Source organism: Dendrobium catenatum, unplaced genomic scaffold (assembly GCF_001605985.2).
Source record: "Dendrobium catenatum unplaced genomic scaffold, ASM160598v2 fragScaff_scaffold_1448, whole genome shotgun sequence".
NCBI classification, from domain to species: domain Eukaryota; kingdom Viridiplantae; phylum Streptophyta; class Magnoliopsida; order Asparagales; family Orchidaceae; genus Dendrobium; species Dendrobium catenatum.
The window spans coordinates 829,999-855,387 of NW_021319910.1; the positions used below are offsets into that span (position 1 = coordinate 829,999).

At 35.0% G+C, this 25,389-nt stretch overlaps 1 protein-coding gene across 3 annotated transcripts; it reads right to left on the bottom strand.

Annotated features, from left to right (window-relative positions):
- Window positions 1–1,423: 1,423 nt before the first annotated feature.
- On the bottom strand, window positions 1,424–24,327 carry LOC110095301 (protein HIRA). Of its 3 annotated transcripts, XM_020820780.2 has the most exons (10): window positions 23,725–24,327; window positions 22,310–22,582; window positions 21,941–22,192; window positions 21,458–21,855; window positions 20,309–21,365; window positions 18,097–18,307; window positions 17,691–17,931; window positions 12,558–12,680; window positions 2,535–2,646; window positions 1,424–2,042 (listed from the first exon to the last, which is right to left on the bottom strand). In XM_020820780.2, exons 1-10 carry the CDS (start codon window positions 23,830–23,832, stop codon window positions 1,869–1,871), a joined length of 2,949 nt encoding a protein of 982 aa, XP_020676439.1. In that variant the 5' UTR covers window positions 23,833–24,327; the 3' UTR covers window positions 1,424–1,868. The 3 variants fall into 3 exon arrangements, with proteins under 3 accessions (XP_020676439.1, XP_020676440.1, XP_020676441.1); XM_020820781.2 differs by lacking the exon at window positions 23,725–24,327 and having other exon boundaries at window positions 21,941–22,195; window positions 22,310–22,450; XM_020820782.2 differs by lacking the exons at window positions 21,941–22,192; window positions 22,310–22,582; window positions 23,725–24,327 and having other exon boundaries at window positions 21,458–21,645; window positions 21,740–21,855.
- Between the last annotated feature and the right edge of the window lie 1,062 nt (window positions 24,328–25,389).

A 25,389-nucleotide genomic window follows, 5' to 3' on the forward strand; every position in this document is an offset into this window, starting at 1 on the left:
ATGCAAAATCCTTTATCCCCATTTAGCTTTAGCTCATACCATTTTGAATAAGGCTGATGAACCTATTTTGAATAATGTTAATGTTACAGTTGCCATGTTGATGGCATTCAGCCTATTGCTCATATGGTGGTGCCTGAGGATGTGGCTGACGTTTCAATAGCTGTGGATGTTTTGGTTCCTCCTTTGGAGGTCTCGGTGAAGGCTCCTGTGCCTGCAGTTTGCTCCCAGATTATTGTTGATGTCCCTTTTGGTTGTTTAGACCCTACTACCATTTTGGAGGGGGATAGTGCGCCTGCTATTGTTGTTTCTCCTATTATTATTGAGAAGTCCCCTAGTGGTTGTGTTTCTGGTGAAAATTTGATGGATGTTGTTGAGGGTCAGTGTGGAGTTAATCAGGTTGTGGATGATGGATCCACTGAGTTGGGTGTGTCAACAATGTTTCTCCTGTAACTATTTCGGATACACCTGTGGGGGTTCTTACGCCTGCTCAATTTGTTGATGTGTCGATGTCTCTAATTTCCAATGTTACCTTACAAGCTCTTTTGGGCAAGTTGAGAGATTGGACTGTGGACAACTCGAATTGGTTGGATGTTTCCCCTGTTAGTCGGGATGGGAATGGGGCCTTTTTTGCTGACTCGTCTGAGGGTTTTCATGAATCTTACAGATTGCAGGTGGGTCATCTTGTGGAAAAAGATTTTTCCTTCCTCGCAAGAAATCCAAACAAGTTTATGGTGGTTTCTTCTGTTTGCATGTTGTCTATCGAGGTTGATGGGGGTTATTGGTTGTGGTTGATTGGCATTATGGCTTTTTGGATTGGGATTTGCGACTGTTTTTTTGTTGGCTTGGTTTGTAGTCTGGACAATGATGAGGCGAATCTGCTCTCCATCTAATCATTTGGCTTGTTGGCAACCACTGCTAACGGCTATTGCTTGTCTTCTTGCGGTATACTATCTTCGTCTGTTCGAATTTTATTTTTCCGGCCTATTGCTTGCCCTATGGATGTCCCTGGCCTACCGTTGGGATGGTCGTAGCATTTCACCACTAACTAAACTAATTTCTCAATTTTGGTTGTTCTCATTCCAGTGGCTTCTCTTTCAGCTATCCATTTTAATTTGGATCATCCCAAGCGCATGAGGGTCAAGCCAAGCTCCAACTTTTTAATCTATTTATTGATTTTGGATCAATTAGATTCAGATCAAGTTAATTTAGAATTAAATCAAAACCTAACCTGTTTAACCCATTTTACATGCCTAACTTGAACTGCAAATCTCTTTGTTGGATCAAATTATATTATTCATGATTTTAACTTGTGGTTGCATTGAAAATGTTCTTTAAAAAAAAAAAACGCTGAATCCAAGAGGCAAAGAAGGTTCATCATCACATGCTTGAATCTACCCAGCCATATAAAGCAAGCAAATATGAGTTCAGGCAAGTTCGAAGTACATCTAATAGCATAAGACAACGTTAAAATTTACAACATTTTCAGCTGCACAATTTGCAGGTCTACCACATAACAAAACAAATGCATTTTCCTCTTCAATCATTACAGTCATAAATACAGCGGATCAAATTAATATAGATTGACAAAAAGCATGACAAGGTTAGGTTTTAATTGAAACTATTTCTACAGATTTTTCCTATTCATACCAAAAAAAGAAAAAAAAAATCTTGTCTTTGGAAAATCAACTGTTACATGAAGATTAAGGTGTTATGAGAAATCTCATTTTGTGTTGAGGAGCAAGGATGGCATTCTAGTGTCAGGAGGGGGAAAAATAACTGGCTTCCTCTATATTGCTATGCATATCCTACATAAAAACTAAAAGCTTGCTGATTGTTGAACAAGGTTGATTTGAAACCTAAGCAATACTCTAGAGTTTGGCATCCTTTGTTGTTGTTACGAATTCCATTTGGTCAGAGTTAGCTTCAACGGCGTCATATTCAGATAAGAGATCCATGAACTCATTTAGCAGCCGCTGGACTTTTCGATTTGATGCCATGGCTGGAAGGATGTCTTCCCTAAGAAGTTTTTGCTTCTTCATTCCCTGTAGTTACAAAAAATAAATATTCAAAAAGCTAGTCTTAGAGCACCTTCGTTTCTATTATGAATGCGACTCCTGATCATATATTTCTGCATAAATGGTCCATGCAAGATAAACAGTACTTCAATAATTAAAATGTCCAACTAAATTCATATGCAGTGCTTTGTTTGATATGTCGTGCTTTTGTTTATGCAGAATCTAAGTTAAGGATTTCTTGCTTTTAAAGAAAAAGAGATCAAGATATTCTGACCAATATTTCTTTCATAAACGTTTCAAATTCATTGAATTTGCTTTGAGATTAATTCAATATATATTAGATATATGTTCCACTCATCTCTAAGCAAATCTAACAGCTTTGATAACCAAATAAATTTTTTTTATGGATATTCTGATACAAAGATTTTCTTCTTTTTTTCTCCATTTTATTTTTGTGGGTGTGATGAGTGTATCCAGCTGAAAGATAAGGCCGATAAGGGATGCTTGTGGTGGACTTACTAGAACACTAGGATCCCATGTCTTTGTATCAGAGGATGCAGCTTCAACCATGCCTGTTGGAGGGCCAAGAAAGCTCTCACAAACTTCACGCAAGCGGGATTCATCTGCTTCCCTGCAATATTAATATAATGTTTAGCTTAAAGAAGATTGAAATAAAATATAAGCAAGGAGAAGGGACAGAAGCTAAGACTCCCGTGGGATAATGATATAACATGCACAAATACAATAGAAACCAGGAATTTAAGCCAAATCTCAAACATTCCCTCTTCGCTTGAGTTCTCTTTCAGGAAAAATTAAGAACAAAAAGCAAAATTTACCAATAAATTGCTATGCAGCAAGTTTCCTTCTTAAAACTAACTGAAAACTGAGTATAGGTTTTACTTATCTTCTCCTACATCTAATTTCGTCAGATCCACGGAATAATAGTAATTTATACAAGTCAACGAATTTTTAGGAGTCAAATATCAACATAAGTACTGCAACAAGCAGAATTTTGTCATCAACAGCCGGCCACAAGAATTTGCAAGTACATACAATAGTTGATGTTTACAACATTTAAAAAAAAAAAAAAAACAGTTATAGGATTATTCCTGTAGTATGGAATCTTAAGTAGACCTAGATAACGAACAAACTTTATTTCTTTCAGTGAATATGTTAAAAGTTTTCTTGTTTTCCTGTTTCATCACTAGAAATCCATAGAACATGCATCCTTGGTCAATGAAGAATTCATAAATGTACAATGATGATTCTAACAAAGGCTTTATCATTTCATGTGATCCCTAGTAACGTTAAAAATAGTTGTCATATGTCTCAGTAACGAAAAAAAAGCAAGAGGGGAAATGGCATTAGAGTTTTGCAAAAAGCTATTAAAAAGCCAAAAGTTTCTAAAATCAGTTTTATGTCAACTCAGGCTTGTTTTAAATTTCAGCAAAACTCCATAAAGTTTATGCCTTCTAATTCTTTGAAATGCAATAAGTAAACTGGCACAAAATTCATATTTTAGACAAATAATACAAAAACAGTAACATTAAGCCTTATCACACAATGTGGGGTTGGCTATATGAATCATTTTTCACCATTGTATTTTATTAAGAGTCAAATTCTCATTTAAATCTAATAAAAAAAATGCTAAGTAAATTTTACTTGTTGGGGGCAATCTCTTTAAATATATATAACTAATATTCAGTGACCAATTAAATGCTACTTGGAATCGTATAATGACTAAACATCACTAATTCTGTACCTAAATTCACTGTATAATAAATGATCAAAAAATTTAAATGAATGACAAGACAAATTTGAATATTGAACCTACATCCACAACTTGTTGATCAACTACCAACCCTTTAATATTGTTAGCCAAGGAACTATTTCATTTAATAGATAAAATTGCCATGTAATAAAAGTCAAATCTTTTGCCAAAAAGACATTCCGCTCTCCTCCCAACCTCACTATCATTATGCTGCAGACTGTCCTACTATTCTTGTGGGTCATTCCGTCCTTAACAGTCTATTCCTACCTCCAAAGTGTCCTATCGTTGCTGTCCTCTTCATTTTCGATGCTAACCTCCATGGTGCATATTCACCCACAACTGCCCCAAGGACAGGAAGGCTCTTAACATGGAGAAAATGCTAAATATTGTTTTTGTGTAACACTTAAAAATGGACGTATCTTTCAGATCATGGTGCCTTTAATATGTACCAATCTTTAAGCAAGACATGTTTGTACACACTTATAACTTTTAAGAAAAATATTTGTACTTGCATACATTTATATTTAACAACTTGCGATCCACTTAAACATATCTATAATTTGCCTTAATAGCTTCACAGAATATGAATTTATACCCTCCTTCCAACATAAAATTATTTATCAAGAATTACTTGAGAAATAAAATATAAAATTTATCTTTAATGGTTTTCATCCTCCTTTGGAGCGCAAGAATATATATATGGTAGTAGATAAACAAGAATAGCCTTCAATGTATAATATTTGTTTTCAAAGAACATTAAATTTTTTTGAATTATATTAGAGATTAATAACAGAAAGTTAAGAAGCCTAAAACACGATCCATAGAAACTAAAACAAATTAACCTAGAAGCTGTGTATTTGTATGCACTGCTCTTCGTATAAGCTGTCTAATTACACATGAAATACCATAGAAATTAAATTCACCAAGTTAAGTAGTCGAGTGATGACAACTTACATGGTTTCAGTGCCTCAACAATAAATTTAAAATTCACATCCTCAAAAGAACACATATTTTTTGGGGGAAAAAAATGAACAGAAAATTAGCCCAAGATTTGGCCAGAATAGATCAGCAGCAGTTGTTCACCAGTTCAGGCCACAGCTGGGTGCCAAGACTATATTTTTGGGCAATAAACATGTAAGTTGATCCCAGAAAATAGTTCAATTTTGACTGGTCTAGATGAGTTTACCATCCAAAACAATCAAAATAAATTGGTTAAAGTTGGAAATTAAAACCATGGAAAAACTAGAAAACTATTTCAATACTAACCAAATTCATATAAAGCGAAAATCACATGTTATTCCCAGAATCATCAATTAAATGACTATATAAATCAATCATAGAACAACTTCTGGAGGCCTTTTAAGCCTAAAAATGGAAAAACAATATCAACTTGATATTTGTGTGACGATTGAAATAACAGATTTGTTCTAACCACTACAGTTTTGGGAGTTTGGTGGGTAAAAGTAGGACTGCCAAATAAGAGGTCAAGAGTTCAAACCCATGTCTTATGAGTTGAACAAAATGAAAAATTTCACTAGTTACTATAAACAAATTTGTAAAAAAAATTTATTATGTCATCTTGCGACCAAAATCCACTATGAAAATTATTGTAGATATTAATAAAATTTAATAAGTTAAGTAATTTTGTATCTTCAAAAGGTGAAATGATCCAGAAAAATGAGCTAATTAAAGCAGAAATCATATGGAAAAAGATTGATGCATGATGGTAAGGACCATAGTGGAGGAGATAATTAACGATGTGATGGCAAAATAATGTTTAACATGAGCACGTATAATAGGAACTGGAGAGCATAGAAAATGTTGAAATGGCAATGAAAGTTGATTTTGTTAGTACTTCAAAGAAACCCGCTCTGCTAATAGGGCAAAAAAAAGGCTCCACAATGCAAACCCCGACTAGTGGAATAAAGATTGTTATTCAAACTACTAAAGAAAACGAAGCATTGCTGAGATGTTGTATGCTTCAGCGTGCAAATTATATGTCAAGCAAGTCAGATCACTGGAATCTGGTATGCACACCATTAAAGTAACATAAAGATTATGCAACGCCATAAATCAATTTTTTGAAATCATATCATCCTAAACAAACATCTTAAAAATTTCACAATAAAATAAAGAAAAAAAAAACAAACATAATATTAAATAGCTGTTAAATTATTTAAATAATATATGTTCAAAAAAAAAAGATAAGAAATAGGTTTATTTAAGCTATTTATGCAATATACTCTTAAAATTAAAATTATTAGCAAAATACATGTATTTAGTTTGTTCACAAAATCTATATGATGCAATGATATGGACATTGGGACACGAAAAAAATATGACACATATTGATGTACATAGATTCTAATTCTACTTATTGACAACAACAACAACATCAAGCTTTTATTCCACTATGTGGGGCCAACTATATGAATCTTTTTTCTCTATTGTGACATATTAAAAGTTAAATCCTCATTTAAATCTAATAAAGAAATGTCATTTCTAATATTTCCTAACCGTGTCTTTTTAGGTCTACATCTATCCTTCTTAACATAAATCAAATCTAATACATCTACTTTTCTAACCGGGTCATTAGAAGACCGTCATTTTATGTTACCAAACCATTTAAGGCCGCCGTTTTATTCACATTTAAAGAAAATAAATTTCTAAATTAATTGATGAATTATGCCGTGAATCCTCAATTTCATTTGCATAAATTCATACTAAGCATTTTATTAGTTATATAAGAAAACCTTAATATGAACTATCCTACATCAAATTGGTCTTCCAGACTATGACTGCATCATCATGTCACTTAAATGTAGGACCTGTCAATTAACTCAATAAGAAAATTACTAAATTCTTCAATTTAAACAAAATAGGGTAAGTTGTAGTTATAGAAGAAAAAAAAGTAATATCAAACTATAGAAAAGTTAAAAATTGCATTTATGCATTCGATGAGAGGTGTGATTTAGAAATCAACATGAATCAATTATTTGAAAGATTCCTTCAAAAATATAATTTGTATAGTTCTCAAAGCTTAGTCAAATAAAAACTAGAGAAATATGCTCAATCATTTTGGTGAAATATTGCCACTAAATTATCAAGAGTTGTTCTAAATTATAAACTTAAAGATGATCAATTTAAGGATAATAATAAGTGTGTTTGAATATTATGTAAGATTTATAGATCATATAGCTAAATTTTATTTATCTTTACACTAATTTATTACTATAATTAGTTTTACTAAAGGTCTTAGATAAAAAATTATGAATGAACCAGGCAACAATTCACAAAAATTATTGCATGAGGTTTTAATTATAGATTTAATTATTAAGGGATATTGTAACTATTCTTTTGTTAAGATTATCATATGTATTTATTCCTAAGGAAAAATTGGAAGCGTCTCAACTAAAGCTTGTTGAAAATACATAAATGCAAGAGTCATGTAAGCTTGAACTTCATTTTATGGAAAAAAACTTTAGTTCATAAATACTATTTTGATGATATTTTAGATGCAATAAATGAATTGCATTTATAATCTGAATTTGCACATACAATAGATCATGTTCACAACCTGATATTTATGCTTAATCAAGAGTCAAATTTTGATCTGAAATTGAAATTAAGCATAGGATAAAATTTATGTTTGAAATCCCAATAGGAATTGAGTCTATTTCTAATTTTCTAAATGTGAAAATGAACACATCATATATAATATATAACTGTTGAATCAAAGGTCGATAAATTGTCTGCATTGTTATTATGGTAGATGATCAGACTAATGTTCATGATAAAATGGTATAAATTCATAGAATAAACCCCATTGATAAGAGCTAAATGGCATCAGTATTTTAAAGAATTTGTTAATAGTAAATGTAATAAAAGAAACCTAAAATATAAAACTTCAACCATCTCGTCAATCCAAAAGGTGCTTAATTAATCACAAATAACTTTTAAGTTATTTTAGTTTTTCATAAAGGAGGTGTTTGTCCATATCAGCATACCATAATTGTGAGGTTTGTTTGCTTGGAACTTCTTTAGCATCTTATTTTTAATAATTAATTATAGATCATTATTAGTATTTCTTAGGATTCATATTAAATTGTTTATATTTTGCTTCAAGTTATATGGTCATATACAAGAACTGCATGACAATATTTGCAAAAAATCTAGCTATTAACTATGATAATCACAAGCCTTATGATGAACTAAACAAGAGGCATATGAAGTCTAAACCTGGTGATAAAATTATTGTGCGTTTAAATTCAAAAAGGCTTCCATTAGGTACCTTTAGCCTTGGTTGAAATCTAATTTCAGCAATTTCAAAAAACCAACGATAAGAAAATCAGGAATAAAACATACGAATACTTTTTTATTGAAAGATTTATGAAAGAAAAGACAAAATACAAGTGGATCTTCAATTGGAGAGGAAGATCTGGCTCTCCCAAACCTCTGGTCGCCAGCAGAGCCCAAACACCAAAAGAACAATCTAATTTCAGCAAACAACACCTATCCCTAACCCTAGAAAAATCACCTATTTAAAGCAAACAATAAACAGTAACTACCCAAACAGCTCTCCCCCAATTCCCTCCTATTTTCTTAATTATGTCCCTCCCAAATCAGCCCCTAAATCTGTCATCTTCAATTTGGAAACATTTGCTAATTAATCCGCTTCAAATCCACCCCTAAATCAGCACTATTCAATTAGGAAACATTTCATAATTAATCTCCTCCAAATCTGCCTCAAAATCTGCCCTCTTCAATTAGAAAATATTTCCTAATTAATCAGCCCCCGTATATGCTCTCTTCAATTAGGAAACATCTCCTAATTTATTCCTTTTGATTAAAAACATTCCTAAACAACTCCATCTTAATTAGGACATTTCCTAATTCCCTCTCAATCAAATCAACCGGTCCATCAAAAAGTAATTTAAAACATATTGGAATTAAAACCTAAAGATTGATATTTAAAAAAACAAATAATATAGCATTAGTCAATTTTCAATGTGTTTTATTTGACATGATTTTGATAGGAAACACTTGGATTCGCAAGTGTTTCTATCCCAAACCCGTAAAATTATAGTAGCCAACTGCTATCCACAGCAGCAAAACAGCAGGAATTCGATGAAAACGCAGCAGGAAATAGGGAAAAACAGGAGAAAAACACAAGATATTACTTGTATTTCAATAGAAATCAAAGAAAATAGAAAAGATACAATTGATCCTCACTTCGAGAGGAGGATCGATCTCTCCCAAATCTCTAGACGCCACTAGAGCCCAAAGAAAACCTAAATCTACGAGATCTCAAATTTCAGCCAAATTCAAGATACTCAAAACCTAGGAAAATCTACTATTTAATGCATACAATTCAAAAGGAATTTCCTAAACAATCCCTCAATCAATTTCCCTCCTAAAATCCATTCAAAAACCTTCCAAAAACCATCCCGCAAGGCGTGCGTCACGCGCGGCTTCCGCCCAGGCGGCCATTTTCTCCGCCTGTTCGCGATCTTCTCCTGTGAACCGGTCCCGCCTGGACCGGCTGGACCGGTCCAGTGGACCGGTCTAACAATACTCCCCTCCCAAAGATCCACCTTGTCCGAAAGGTGGAAAGACGATGCCCTCTTCCATTCCTTCTTCATCACAAACGGTAAGAACCTGATGATGTAAAACGAACAACAAGAATTGTAGGGATTAATAAGAAAGTTGTGTTTGCGATACAATTATAAGTTAATGTTTCATTTAAGATTAGATTCTCGGTTTCCATAGTTGTAAATTTGATTTGGCATGCAGTTACAGTTTTAGGTTAACAGGATGATTCAAAATAACAACAAAAGATAGTAAAACTAAATATGCAAATAACAAGAATCAGTCACATAACAAATAGAACTTTCATCTTTGAGTTTCCCTCACTCACACTCTATGAACTAGGCTCATGCAGGAGAAAACTTACACAATAACAAGGTTGCCACTAAAGGACAATAGGCGCTTAAGATTCTTGGTCAATAGAAAGTTTACCCGAATATGAAGAAGACGGCAGCTGTGTGAAGACTTCTAGACAGCAAACGGAAGCTCCCGGATTGTTGGACAGCAAGGGCAGCTTGCTAGAATTCTTTCTGGACAGCAAAATTGAAACTCTGGGTTTTGGGACAGCAAGTTAATTTGCTGTAGTTTTCTGGAAAGCAATTCATGGATCAACCAGAGGCCCGACAGCAGTGTTGTGATGGCAGGAAATCCCCTCTAGGTCACAATCTAGGAGAGAGTTGGGTTGGGGAGTTGTTGGGGGGAGATTAGTTCAAATCTGACATCAATTTCAAGTTTTTGGTGGAATTTGAATGAAGAAGATTTGAAATTTAGAATTTCAAACAAATGGGAATAAAGGAGGGAAGAGGTAATTAAAATCCTCTAATCTTAGGATTTAATTAGGAAACAAACTAAATAGAAAAAGGGAGGAAATTCTTCATCTCAAGTAATTTCTTCATCATCTCTTCCATCGCCGCGAACCTCCCTTCCAACCTTTCATTATTGGCGGTGATTTCAAGGAATTTTTCCTCCAAATCTGCTTTTAATTGGCCAAATTCGCCTTCTAGGACTTCGATCTTCTTTCCAGCCATTTTTCTTTCTACGAATCACAAGAAATCTTCCTCTGAATGCCAAAAACCAGCTGAAATTTCAGGTTTTCAGCCGCCGATGGTCCCAAATCGATGCTCTGATACCAATTTGATAGGAAACACTTGGATTCGCAAGTGTTTCTATCCCAAACCCGTAAAATTACAGCAGCCAACTGCTGTCCACAGCAGCAAAACAGCAGGAATTCGATGAAAACGCAGCAGGAAATAGGGGAAAACAGGAGAAAAACCCAAGATATTACTTGTATTTCAATAGAAATCAAAGAAAATAGAAAAGATACAATTGATCCTCACTTCGAGAGGAGGATCGATCTCTCCCAAATCTCTAGACGCCGCTAAAGCCCAAAGAAAACCTAAATCTACGAGATCTCAAATTTCAGCCAAATTCAAGATACTCAAAACCTAGGAAAATCTACTATTTAATGCATACAATTCAAAAGGAATTTCCTAAACAATCCCTACAATCAATTTCCCTCCTAAAATCCATTCAAAAACCTTCCAAAATCCGTCCCGCAAGGCGTGCGTCACGCGCAGCTTCCGCCCAGGCGGCTGTTTTCTCCGCCTGTTCGCGATCTTCTCCCGTGAACCGGTCCCGCCTGGACCGGCTGGACCGGTCCAGTGGACCGGTCTAACAGATTTCATAAGCTTGCAATAAATTCCTTATATTCTTCCCTTTTTTAATCTCTTATGAATTCGCACAACACTCTACAAATTAATTTTACAGTCCTTACTCTTAAAGTTGTTTGATAACCTATTAGGAGAGGGATGTATTAGATTTGGATTATGTTAAAAAAGGTAGAGGTAGACCTAAAAGACTTAGTTAGAAAATAATAAAAATGACCTTTTTTTATTAGATTTAAATGAGAATTTGACTCTTAAGATAATACAATGCAGAAAAGGTATTCATGTAGCCGACCCCACATAATGGTATAAAGGTTTGATGTTCTTATTCTTGAAGCTATTTTAGATGATGAGAATTTGATGAATTCCAGAGGTAGCGCCTTGGCATTACAAATATGTTGGGGATGAGTCATGCATTATTTTAAAGGAAGCATAAAAGTTTTCATGATTTGCCTCATACATATCAAAAGCTCAATTCATCATAGTGGTTTTTCCCAAACTGAGCACATTTTGTTTCTTAATTTTAGAAATATTATTAATGTCGTTGTGAAGAGTTTTCTCAGGTGCATAAATATTGTACAACTTGTGGCTTTTTTGTATGACAGTTGTGATTTCCAAGAGGCTTACACTAGTGATTTATGGTTCCTACTTGTTTGTCAGATGTGCATGAGATATTTCGTGCTATTCACAAATTAATTACTATAGCCATTTGATAATGTTTGTGGGACTTGATGACAGATTTTTGGCTATAATGGATAAGAAATATATGGGACTTAGAATTAATGCTAAAATTGATTCTCTTCTCTTTTGGGATTAAATTTCAATTTAACTTGAGCTAATCCCATGTCAATCATATTCACTAGCCTAAGAAAGAGGAATCTAAAATTGATGTTCTGCGGCATGTAATTTTAAAATTTGTGACTTTATAAAAATTATCTTTCAAACCTTAAATCTTCTGTGTGCAAATTGGACGGGTGACTCATTTAAGTGCAATATAAATGTGACTACCAAATTCTATGAGAAGTATCTCCCTGTACTGCTATGAGGCATAATTTTTTTTATTTTTATACCTCATTCATTGTTGTTGTTTTTGTTGCATTCCTTAATCATACTCCATCAACATAGCTTGAAATTAACTTGATTAATTAAAATTTGGCACATTAGAAATTCAATTTGTGGAAATTAACTGGCAATTGTTCATTGATTTTACATGCTTTTGAATCGTCACTAATTTTCACAGATTATTTCAATTATTTCATTATCAGTTGGGTTGTAATTCTAATATCATTCGTTAGCATTAAAAGAAAAGAAGTTCTTAAATTAAATGGTGTCTTTTGATTTATTAATCCTCAATTAACTTTGCATATCTTCACGCTAGCATATTTAAACCCTAACTTAACCATACTGCATCAGCAACCCAAGAAGAATACTTTTTTAATAGAGTCTTTCACATTAAGCAAACCTGGTTCTTGGAAAAAAATGGAAAAACGTCATGAAACATAGCATAAGGATGGAACTAACCTTGCTAGAAACCTTACATAAGCAAGAAGGCATTGACGGTATTCGTTAGGTGACTTCAAAGCCAGTGCAGATGCAAGCTGGGTTTCCAAATGAGCACGTGTTTGCACCCCATCATCCGTCACCCTATAACATAACCCCAGAAGAAAATGTGAGAATATGAGCATGATCCAAATAAAAAATAATATAATATAAAATAAAAAGCAACAAAGGACTGTTTGGTTGTGGGCTCCGAAAATTCGGCCCCGGCCTCCGCCCGCGACTGATTATTTGCTTTTTCTTCGGCGAGGGAGTTTTAACGGAATAAGTTTCGGGGTAAATTTTTGGAAGGCAGATGGGTTTGTAGATAAGACACTACCCAGAAATTTCGCCCTCATTTTGCGAGGACTTTATGATATGAGTTTTGGTTTCCTATAGGCGCAAGCCCCTATAGTTAATTTCTCCTCCCGATAACGAGAGAGAATTTTCGATTAAGGCTAGTCGTCAATCAGATATGTAGAGATACGTAGTATCTGGCATATAGTAGCAGCATAGATATTGATATTTGAGATGTTTAGAGGTTTCGAAATTTTGGAATTTAAATGATTGATATTTGGAAATTTAAATGCTTCGATATTTAAAATTGAAATTTCACCACCTTTCACTTAAAGCGGATGGTGGGGGAATGGATAATGGACCCGATCAAGATCCCATGGTTGCATCATCCCGGGCCATCATGGTCCCTAGTCTACTTAGTCAGAGGAGGTAGTCGACCCAACCTGACAGAAGGATCCATGTCGGCAACCATGGGTTGCTTCATCTAAGGATACCTTGTAGACCTGGGGTGAATGTTTGTTTAAGGGTACAAATTTAAATCCACCTTAGCTAACAGAGGGCTTTGTGCCCTATCGATCATATCCTATTGATTCATGTCTCAAGGATTTGATGTCACTAAGGAGCGTATTGGCACTAGCCATAACCGGTATTTCGTGGTGCCATTTGGCGGCAAAACCACTCGGTTCAGAGGGCCCCGGGTCATAACCGTTTATCCTGCGGTGCCATTTGGCGGCAAAACCGCCGGTTAGAGGACACGTACCACATCCTTACTAGCAGGAGATTATTTGAGAATGGATCCTAGTGATATTTTCGACTAGGCACTTGACTCTTTGTGAGCTGAAGTAGTTTTTAGATTTATCCACCTTGGCAAACTGTTGTGGAGGGTGGATGGATTTTTCTTTGAGTGGTTGATGATTGAATTTCAATTTTAAATATTTGGCATTTGGGATGGATTTTGAATTTTTTTTTGGATTTTTGTAGAATTTGGTATAGCATTTGAAAAATATTTGGAATGAACCCCTCCGGTTGAGATTTACATTCAACATGGCCATCATCGGGGTGTTTGGGGTTATTTTCATTTAAAGCTTGAACCTTGTTAACCCTATCAACTTGCTGATAGAGGATCGGGTTTCGTAGGTTTTATGCCTTTTATAGGCCTTGAATGCCTAATATGAATGTATTAAAACAAATACACTGGCCGCCACAACCGTGTACTTGTTTGAAGGTTCGAACCCTATCAACTCCTATTGATTCGTATAGAAGGATCAGGTTCGAATTAGAATTCACTTATTGACCCGCGCAGCATCCCTAGACGTCACATGTATACCAATAACATGTTCGTCGGGGCTCATATGGGTGTTTGGGGGCATTTTATAATTATACCATGTCTACTCCTTTTTACCTGCCTAGGAGGATCGGGTTTAAATTTAATAACCCGTGCAGCATCCTTAGACGTCACGTGTGTACCAATAACACGCTCGCCGAGGCCCATGCCGGTGTTATGGTTGCTTTTACCCCTTTTAGTGTACCTATGTGTATACAAACTACGGTGCACGTGTGGGGGTATTTTGAAAGTACTTGTAGACGCCTTCTGTCCGCTTGCATAGAAGTTGCGGATCCGGTGGCGTGGCATAGCAGCTTCTAAATAGAGTTGTTCGCTGCTTTATACGGGTAGACTGTCGTGTAATAATTGTTGCTTTCTGCAAGTGGATCATAGTGCACTAACTAATCTCCTGCCTAAAGTCATAGGAACTTGTGTTCTTTATGCCTTCTGCTGTGATTTTGGTCTTTATAATACATCCACTACTGCTGGAGGTATATGTATTCATCCTTAGACTGAAGTTGACTACAGGATACTGCATTTACTGTAGTCTTTATGTATCTACATAGGGGTGGCACGTTATACATACATCTATGTCAGTAGAGAGATTGTATGCATTGCAGATCTTTTATCCTTATTTGTAGAGGTCCAATATATTTGCTTGATGTTGAATGGTGATTGACTACAAGAGCATTACAACATTTATCGGCTCTTGCTACATAGCTTGTAGGTGCTTTTATTTATCACCATTTCTTATATGTTTTACTTATGCTCCTTTGTATTCATAGCATTTCAATAGTTTTTAGCAAATCATCACATTTATAATGTCTCTTATTAAAGAATTACCATATCCATGTGTATGCCAATCTTTATTATTCATAAATGATTCATCATCTATGAAGCACCACTGGTTTCGTTGTTTGTAGGTAGAATTAGCATATTCACTTTGTGTATTAATATTGACTTGCTGAATGGATCGTACTCATCAATAATCTCCCCATGCATGTTGATTGGCAACTTGTAACATTCGCTTGTGTGTGTTATGATGAGCAACACAAATCCTTTACGAAACCATTATGATGAACAATTTCCATTTGATTACACTTTCATTCCTTGTGGATTTCCACTAGTTTGTTTGCATACATATGTTGATTATGAAAGTGCCACCGTATTCATCATACACTTCATACAAAATCCTTATAGTAGCCTTTGATTGTATGATCAATATAGATATCACTTGCTCTCATTTGCAAGTCAACTTGGTTGGACACTTTGAATCATCTAAATTTCATTATTCATCATTCATATACATTGAGACTTGCTTAACAAAAGTCCCTTACTTACATATTCACATTTGATTTCAATATCATCATTCAAAGATTATCCAAATTCAAGGAATGGTTCTTTATGCAAGCTCAATTTAAGTCCAAGATGGAATCAAGTTCTTCTTGATTGAGTTTGGTGCAAATTGATTTCAAATTCCATGTTGTCCAAGTCATTCAAGTTCAAATTTAAGTAGTTTCGTTCAAGTCAAGTTCGTGTCCAAGTCCAACTTCAAATTGAGTTCTTTGTGGTTCAAATGTTCACAAACTTGATTGCAAATTCAAGTTTAAGTCCCCTACTGCCCATGTGTGTTCAATTTTGAGTTCAATTCGACTTCACTTGAGTTATTTAATCAAGTTCAAGTTGAGTTCACAATTGATTCAAGACCCAAATTATGGTTCATTTGATGTCCAAATAAAGTCCATTGTTTGTTCTAAGTCCTTGTCCTTTTGGACAAAATTTCGGTAGCCTCCCGGCGTCTCCCCTGTTTAGGAGAAAAACCAAGAGGCCGCCTACCCGCCACATTAACAAAGATGTGCACGGTTGGTATTTGTGAGACACCGCGGTGATTTTTAGTTTTCATCCACCACGCCAACAAAGGCGTGCATTGGTTTTAAAAGCATTTTTGAAAAAAAAAAAAAAGCAGTTTGCTTTCCCCCCGCTCGGGGGTACTTATGAGTGACCCCGCCTCGTCGTAGGTGCCGCACCGGGATCCCTTCCCACCACGCGCAAACATAATTAAATCAGATTAATTATGATTAATTAATAATTGATAATAATTAATTATTACTTAAAGATAATTAATTATAACTATTTTAATTAATTAAAATTAATTCGTAATTAATTAAAAAATGATAATTAAGACCAATTAAACATAATTAACTTTGGTTAATTATGTTTAATCAAATATTAAATATAATTAATTGTAACTAAATTTAATTAATTAGCACTAATTCATAATTTAAACTAATTAATTATAATTTAAAATAAATAAAGATAATAATAATAATAATAATAATAAATCAAGAATAAAAATCCTCCCCCTCTCCTCTCGGTTTAGGGGATTTACGGGATTTGGCCGCGGAAGGGCGCGTGAGGGGAGAATTACGTTCACGGCAAGAGCTCACGTTGTTGCTTCGGGTTTTGATCGGAGGAGGGAGGAAGAGGTTCGGCCGGAGTTTATGGAGGTAGGGATTTCTATTCCTCTCTCTCTCTCTCTCTCTCTGCGAACTGAAGGGAGGCGGAGAGATGTCGAGGCTTGCGATCGTGGAAGCAGAGGGAGGAGGCTTCGGGATTGGAGGAGTTCGGCTAGAGTCGAGCAGGAGGTCATGGGATTTGGCAAGAGAAGAGAAGCTAGAGAGCGTCGTGGGAGAGAGACGTGAGTTCGTGAGAGTGGAAGAGCAACCTAAGGCTTTGCTCGGGTGAGTATTTAACGAAGCGAATGAACCTCCTCGAGCGGAGTTTGAGCAGGAACCGCAGAGAATCGACTGGAGCGGCACCGTTTGCAGCGGGATTTCGGCACGATTTCGTGGATTCGCCGGGCATTAGGTTTTTTTTTCGTTTCTTCCCTTTGGGTATTATACATTGGTCAACATTGGTTTAGTGAACCTCGATGCAGAGTATAGCATCCACATGCAAATAAATTTTTTGTTTGATAAGTTGGTGTAGAAGAGTCAAAAAAATTACTTTCAATTTTAATGCTCGTTTCTATACAAAGCATAAAAGTAATTATTAAACTTTGCAAAATGCTTAAAATGGAAACAAAGAAAAGCTATGAAAAAAAACAAAACAAAATTTCAGAAGATAGGCCAATAGCAATAATAGAAAGAGGAGACACATCGATTACAATATAAGTGTCATAAGAGGATCAATCCAACAGTTATAACCTTTAATTCACGTGCTCAAAGATAACAACCAAGATTAAATAACCCTTTGACAGTTGAAAGTGCAGTTACTTCATAGTTCATTTTCTTCAAAAGCCTTGCAAAATAAATGCAATGAAGATGGCACATTTACTTTGTAGAGGGTTTATTTTACATGCATTTTCTTTGTAGAAACTCAAACATCCCCTAGCCATGGTATATCAAGCGCTCTATATAGAAATAAAAAAAGATGAGATGACATGCTCCACAGTTTTTGGCCAAATAAATGAAAGAAATGGTATAAATTAGACAGACCTAGTCCAAGTTGGTTTTCGTGAGATAAATTTTCCAACATCAACTTGCAAATTACCGAGTTCACCACTATGAATAGAACTCAAGCTAAAAGAGCTTGCAAAATTTGAAGCAGGAAAGCAGTCATCGGCTATCCTCAGCCAACACTTCATGCCCATATCAAAAAGAAATGCATGACGAGATGCAAGAACAACAAGGGGTGACCCAGATTTTGAAAACCTTGCAGATATAACTCTGATTGTACCTACATATCAGAAAGAAGGAAAGGATGGTCAACACAAGCTGTGCGTGGAAATCTAACTCTAGTATAACCATTCAAAAGCAGAAAAATAGTTGTTGAATCATTACGAGATTTAGCCCAGTTTGTTTAATATCTCAGATACAAAGCTTAAGATCATAAGTTCCATACCAGCATCTTTTAATGGAGTCTCCTCCCTTGAAGAAACCAGAGAAGCTAAAGAGTCATGAAGAATACATGATCTGTTAAAAAGATCCCAAACATACATTAATCCCCTCTTTGTGACTAGAAGCAGTTCCCAGTACTCGCTACAGTCTATAAAAACTGCTGCAGATCCCATCATCATGGCAGGCATGGAGCGCCTTCCACATTTTGTATAGACCTTATCAAGAACAAATTAAGGCAATCATTTTTCAAGATCTATGCATATGCAAGGTTCTCGGTAAAAAGCTAAAAAAATTTAAAATCTGGTAAACTCAACAATCATAAAAATGGGATAACATAATGGACGAAACATATGACCATGCAACATGAAAGTTGCACTGTATCCTAACGGAAACCACGAAGCAAATCTAGCAGAAAAATCTATCAAAAAATCTTTGCTGGGAACAGAAAAATGCAGGAATGAATATTCTCGAGGTAGAATGTTGTTCAATATACATAAAGCATACCATTGACCGTTGAGAAACATACTATAATGGATAATATTTGCAATGGTCTCTGTCAAGATGTACAAAATATATAATAAAAGAGGATGAAAGAATCTTAAACAAAATTAAATAGCAAACCTATCTCACACTCAAGTTAAATCCACCTGTTAATGGATGCTAAGTTAATGAAGTGTCATTTTGACAATAGATTGAAGTTAGAATTTGATGGAAACAAGGGAACAAAGATACTTCTATTGATACAAGATTCTTATGATGCCATCAATCAAGGGAGCTTATTTTCTTTGAATAAACATTATCAATTATATTATAATTTGCATAATATCTGGAAAGGAAACAAAATTAGAACTGTATAAACAAATCCTAAGACTGCTATTCTAACGAAGTTTCCTATCACCTATCAAGGTATGAAGTAGAAGTTCTTATCACGTTTCAAGAATTAATAAAAGTTCAAGCAGAAATAACTATCAGCAAAGTATCATGTTCAAATGTTAAATATTTCTAAAAGCATGATATTAAGATTTCTAAACAAACCTCTATAATACCTTGGAAAATCAACGAGACTGCAAGGAAAACATATTCCCTCTTGCATTTAGCTATATGGACCATCTTTCTCTCAAAAGGTGATGAAACTTTCAGTAGAAGTGCAATGATTGAGACTTATCAATAGTATACTAAGTATCCCCTTCTTTTTTAATTTGCATTTTGTTGCAAAAAACAAACTTTTTTTTTTCTTTAGAAATGAAATTATTGCAATCAGCAGCATCAAGATCCCTAAACATCGAATGCTAACAATATTGATTTGAACATATCTATTAGGTTACACACTAATAAAACCTAAATATGGTATGGCAATAGAACATCATCAATTTATCAGATGTGTTTCCATCTTACAGCACCCCTTTTTTCACAGTCAAGTACACATTATAGAATAGCCCGGATTTGGAGAAATTCTCATAAGGTAAGAACATTATATCTGCAATCCCATTACACGCAAAATGCAAACTCTAAGAAGCCTAAGCATAAACACACGGCATTAGTAGCATACCACTATGATGGCATGCTACATCTTAAACAATTATGACCTTCCTCATGTAAGTACAAATTATAGAATCAACAGAATTCAGCAGAAATTCTCCAAAAAGTAATAATATAATAAATGCAGCTCTCTTTACTAAACCTAAGCACAATGGTGCATAAAATTAATTTTAACAACCCAACGCATGAACACAGGCTAAAATAAATATGATAATATACTATATCTTAAGCTTCTAAGCCATTTCCTACAACTAGAGCTTCAAACTTCCCTAAGGACATTTTGTAAACAATTCATAGATCGAAATACCTGAACAAGAAAAGTTACTTCGTCTCATAATATAGCAGACTCCAACAATTAAATCACATATGTAAAAAAACCTGCAGTGGCCAACACCGTGACTGCAACCAGATAGGCTGAACTTAACGTTTAAGCATAATCATGTTTATTTTAGTGGAGTTCGTTCGGTACAGACCTAAATTTGAAACATCAAGAATCTTTAGTGGTGCAATTTTCTATATCACTGTTAAAATAAAATAATACAGATGGAACATAAACCTAGAAAAATTGATCAGCTTCAAAGTTCAAGATAACGAGTAAAATTGCAATCATCTTCAAAGTTCCAAGTTCATGGAAATGCAACTTCAGCCAGGCTTCCAATTGTTGGAAGTTAAGATACCTGTAAAGAGCCATCTTCACAACCAACTGCCCAAAAATTAGCATTTCCAGCCAAGACAGTAACTTTGCCACATATGCGGTCAGACCAAAGAATTAGAGTGCCCCTTGTACAAGTAATCTCAGTTTCCTTAGTCAAAAATGCATTGCCCACACCTATCATGTCATTCATAGATCGTTCTACAGCTTTGGCTTCCAAGCATATAGGCAAGCTATCATCATCATCTTTCTTATTGAAGACTCGAATAGAAAGAGCACTACATGAAGCAAGGGAACCTGGCATGCCCAGATGTCCTGAAGGTTCGACATGCATTCTACCATCTGTGTTAGCCAAGGCTGGTACCTTCTCAATAACTAAACTTTCATGAATATTTGCCCTCGCAGTGATACCAGAACGTTCCTTAGATCCAATGTTGTTGCACTTCACAGTGCCATCAGTCACATCAGTGTTGGCGTTGAATGGTTTCTTGAATGAAACTTCTTTAACTCCATTGTCAGCAGGTATCTGTCGGCAGTGATCCTTCTGATGTTCTGATGTCAAGGAAGGGAAGTCAGCAACTTGGACAGTGCCAGAAATGTTTTCCTGATGTGAAGAAACACCCAAGGCTTCTGGAATTATTCTTTTCCGTCCATCAGGACGTCTGTATTCTCTCTGCTTAACAGGACTGGATATCCGACCAGCTGATGCTTTATTCAAAGAGTCATTGGCAGACATTGCAATTTTTTTAGCATCATCAGCAAGCATTTCAGGGGCCTTTGTCATTGGCTGGTTAATGATTTGATTCACAGGATCTGTAGAAGTCTTAATTGATTGACTTTGTTGAAAAACAGAGGGTCCTTTTTTGCTAGCTGATTGCTTAGCAGCAACTGCTTCTAGCAGCAATTGAGCAGGGCTTTCAGCTACAGTAGCTTGCCTTCCTCTGGCATCACCATATCGGCTTCTCTTTAACTCATCCAATTCAGCATCAGTTAGTCTTTGTCCAAGTTCCTTCACTTCGAAATGGAAAGTAGCCACAGAGCCATCTAAGGAACACGCAAAGAGCGCATATCCATCCGAGCTCCTGCATCAAGGAAGGCAAAGATTAAGATAAAGATCTGAAATGGTAATTAAAATGACAAAATATCTAGAAGGCAAGGAGACAGACTGCTTTACCATGAAAGGTCAACCACACTTTGTGTGAAAAAATGCTTGGCAACAAACAGCGGACGAGCACTAGCAGTAGTCCAAACAGTTATTGTTCGGTCTTGGCTTCCAATGGCAATCACATTGTAAGGTTGATGCTCCTTTCCTGTATTTTTAGAAGTCCCATTTGTCCACCCAGTGGATGCAACCTTAACTTCCTGTACATTTGAAAAATGTTTCCGGAACATATAATGGTTGAATTTCACTACAATAATTGGTGCATTGTGACCTAGAAAGTCAAAAGTAGCAGACCATTCTCCTCTTTCAAGCACTGGGGCTGAGTGTCTCGGTTTCTGAAAGCCATGAGTGGTAGTTATAAAATGGCCACATGGGGACCACCCAAGCCTTCTAAAAAACGTTGAACCAAGCTGAGACAGGAACTTCAAATAATTAACGGAAAAGGATCTTCAAAGAATAATTGAAAAATAATAGCTAAAAAAGTTCATGGCTTACTGATTTTGCCCAATGCCCATCAGTCTTGTGAGCAAGACTCCAATCACTTGTGCGCCAGATAATGACAGTCTTGTCATCAGATTGGCTGGCTATAAACGTTCCAATAGGATCCCATGAAACCCCTTTGACTAAGCTAGAATGGCCCCGCAAAACTGCAGTGCAGATGCCATTGGTCATATTCCAGATATGAATGGTGTTATCCAAACTGCCACTGGCCAATGTTAAATCATCTGGTGACCAATTAAGATCAACCTACTTCAAGCATGGAAAACAAATTTCAAACTTAGACAAACCTATAGATAAAGACTTAGGACAGATCAATTATCCTAGATTAGGCTATACAGGTAAGTTGGGGAAGCATTTAATTACCACATCAGCAGTATGACCCCTTAACGTCATTGCTACTTTCCAATTCTCCACATCTGGTGGTTGTCCACTACCGAATTCTGTTGTACCTGACCCAGGTTTTCTCTCATATACAAGAATCACTTGATCATCAGACCCGGATGCGAGAAAGCAGCCATGCTTAGCCCACCTAACGCAATTGACTGATCCAAAGTGATCCCAAAGAGTCGCTAGCAGTCTCTGTGATTGGTCACTGTCGCCATCCCTGCCCACTGATTTCATATTCCATATCCGGACCTAAAAGAAGACAACAAAACAAGAAGAGTATTGAGAAACGCATTTTTGCATAACACACTAATCACTAATTTCTTGTAATTATAAAGAAGAATGGGTCATTGAAATAGTTATGACCATTTTAGATTCGTCCATTTAATCAGGGTAATTGGAAGAGGAATTACTTAATTACTCTCAACAAAGAGCACATAACATTAAGGGCATGCATTCTGTGGGTAAAACTGAAAAATCAAAATGAACCAATCTTATTTAGTTATTGATTATAATTTTAACTTTCTTTGATTTTTTTTATTATAAGTATGGTTTTTTTTTAAACCGATATAATAAAAAAAGCCTAATCATATAAATTTCTTCAAATATTAAATCAACGGAACCCATGAACTATAAATAAGCAGGTAACAGGGTGATCAATGTGAATATTATTTATACAACATGTCAAAATTGCAAATTTTAGAAAAGATTACTTGGCATTTCTTAAGCTAAAGGTAATTAGATCATTGTTAAGATTATATAAATTTTGGTTTATCCAGAACCAAACCAAACAAAAGTTTGATTCAGTTTATTTTTGTTTCAAAATAGTTTGGTTGGTTCGATTTTCTGAATTTTAAAACAAAAATAATTGGTTTAGTTGATATGCAAACTAATCAGATGAAACCGACCAAATGCATAAACCCATACAAAACACCAAAGTTAACTTCCCTGTAAGCACCAAAACATTTGGATGTTGGGGAAGAGCTAACAGTTCCAGCAAAATGTTATCATAAGATTTTCAACCAAAAAATATTTAAACAATTACACTGCAAAGTCAACTTTTGCTGGAAAAGAATCCATACATAAAACAATGAAGAAAACAACTGAAAAAAAAAAACGTTCTTCATTAGTACCTCTCCCTGGTACACATAGATTGTAGCAGAATTATTAATGGCAGTCAGTAAGTTCTTAAAGCTCACTACCCAAGCAAAAGAATCTAAACAACATCCGCTAGGACCTTCAAAGGTAGATATAGAAATGTGAACTAAGTCCCCTCAAAACAATCACTTCCTCATGATAAAACTTAGAATAACAAAACACGAATAAATTGAGAGCGGTAAGCACGAGAAAAAAGTTCGCAAAATTAGGAACACAAAACCGAAAAAAAATCTCACCTTGTGGTCTCCCCCGCCAGTTGCGAACCGGAGACTACCCACCTGGATGTCAATCGAGAAGATTTGCATACCCTCATGCCTAACCCAGCTTGGCTTCTCCGTGATCATCTTCACGTCCCCCTTACTCTTCCCCCTTCTTCTTCCGCACCCAAACTCCCAAAACTGGCTCACTTCTCAGTAATCCAACAATGAGATGAACAAGGAAACTCCGTCGGGACAAAAACCCTCGAAAGGTACAAGGGTAAAAACCCTAGGATGGAACTCGGCGGTCATGGCGAAGGATGAATCCAAGGAGAAGACAAAGAGACAAACTGAAATTTGAAAGTTGGATGCCCGGAGAAGGAAACTGACTTCAGAGATTTCCTTGCACGAGTGCAGAAGACCATTTTCTTTTCTTTTCTTTTCTTTTCTTTTTTTCTTGATGTCTATTTCTATTCTGTTTGGCACAAAATGATGATTGAAGACTAGGGTTGATGCAAGATCAAATAGGGAGAGATTAAATAGATGAACAAACTTTTGTTAGGGCAAACTCTATCGTTATATTGATCGGTCCAATGCCACATTCTCAGCCATTTGATAGATAATAAAAAAAGCGTGCAAACGAGATTATCAATTGTATGAGTATCTGTTGGTTTCTTCAAGTGGGCTTACCAATCGGTTAAAATATTCAGCATGAAAATTTTAGAGAGGCTATGCCCAATGGCATAACTGTAAATACAAATCATTCTTTTAAAATTCAAGATATTCAAAGTAAGTTTAGAAATGGCATTCATAGCCAGTGGAAGTGGACATTAATTGTATATTTACAATGAGAAATTTCAAATAGTAAAATATGTTAATATATTTTTGTTATAGATAATCATATCTTAAAATTTTAAAGGTGGTCTGCTCTCTAAACAATGATGAAATGAAGGGAGAAATTTGTTTTATGAGGGCATATAAATTATTATTATTTGAAAAAAAATTGAATTGAATATTTATAATTAAATTTACTTAGCATAAGGTATGTTCAATTGATTTATTTAAAAGGAAATAAGGAATAGTTAAGAGAATTGAAAATTTTATTAAAATTAGATAATTTGATGACTGATATTTTTTTAAGATTGTATAAAATATGTTTTTTTATCATTTAAAATTATAAAAAATGTGATATAAAATGAATAAATGAAACTTTCACCTTCTTATATCTGATTCTATTTTCATGTTAATTTCTGGAGCTTGAGCACTCCCAAATTGTTTCAACAGGATCCAGAACCTATGTCTCCAAAATACATACATTTTAATTATTTTATATATCTACAATGCAAATACTTTAAAAACATATAACAAAAGGCAAAAAAATAAATAAATAAATAAACAAAAGTCCCCCAAATGAAATTAGTTTATTATGTATCCCATTGAGTAGGTATAATCATTTATATTTTTAATAATATTTTATTTGTAAGGCATTAGACGTGCAATGATTAAATTATTTAGGCCTCTTTGGTTGCAGCATTCATTGCATAAGCAGAGATCAAAGAAATGGAGTAAGCGGCTTTTTTTTTTTTTTTTTTGGAGATCAGCAGTATTTCGAAGATATAGGAAAGGAGATTCTGCAAAAGGCCTATTAAAAAACAACACACCGTAACTGTTTTAGCCGATTTAAATTGAAAATGGTGTAATTAA

Bases quoted from the DNA above. Each gene is read 5' to 3' on its own strand.
- LOC110095301 (XM_020820780.2), bottom strand. From the start codon at position 23,832: ATGATCACGGAGAAGCCAAGCTGGGTTAGGCATGAGGGTATGCAAATC. The intron at 21,366-21,457 runs GTAAAGCAGTCT...TCCTTGATGCAG, and splicing joins AGTGTGGTTGACCTTTCATG to GAGCTCGGATGGATATGCGC. The intron at 18,308-20,308 runs GTATCTTAACTT...GTTCTTGATAAG, and splicing joins GTGAAGATGGCTCTTTACAG to GTCTATACAAAATGTGGAAG.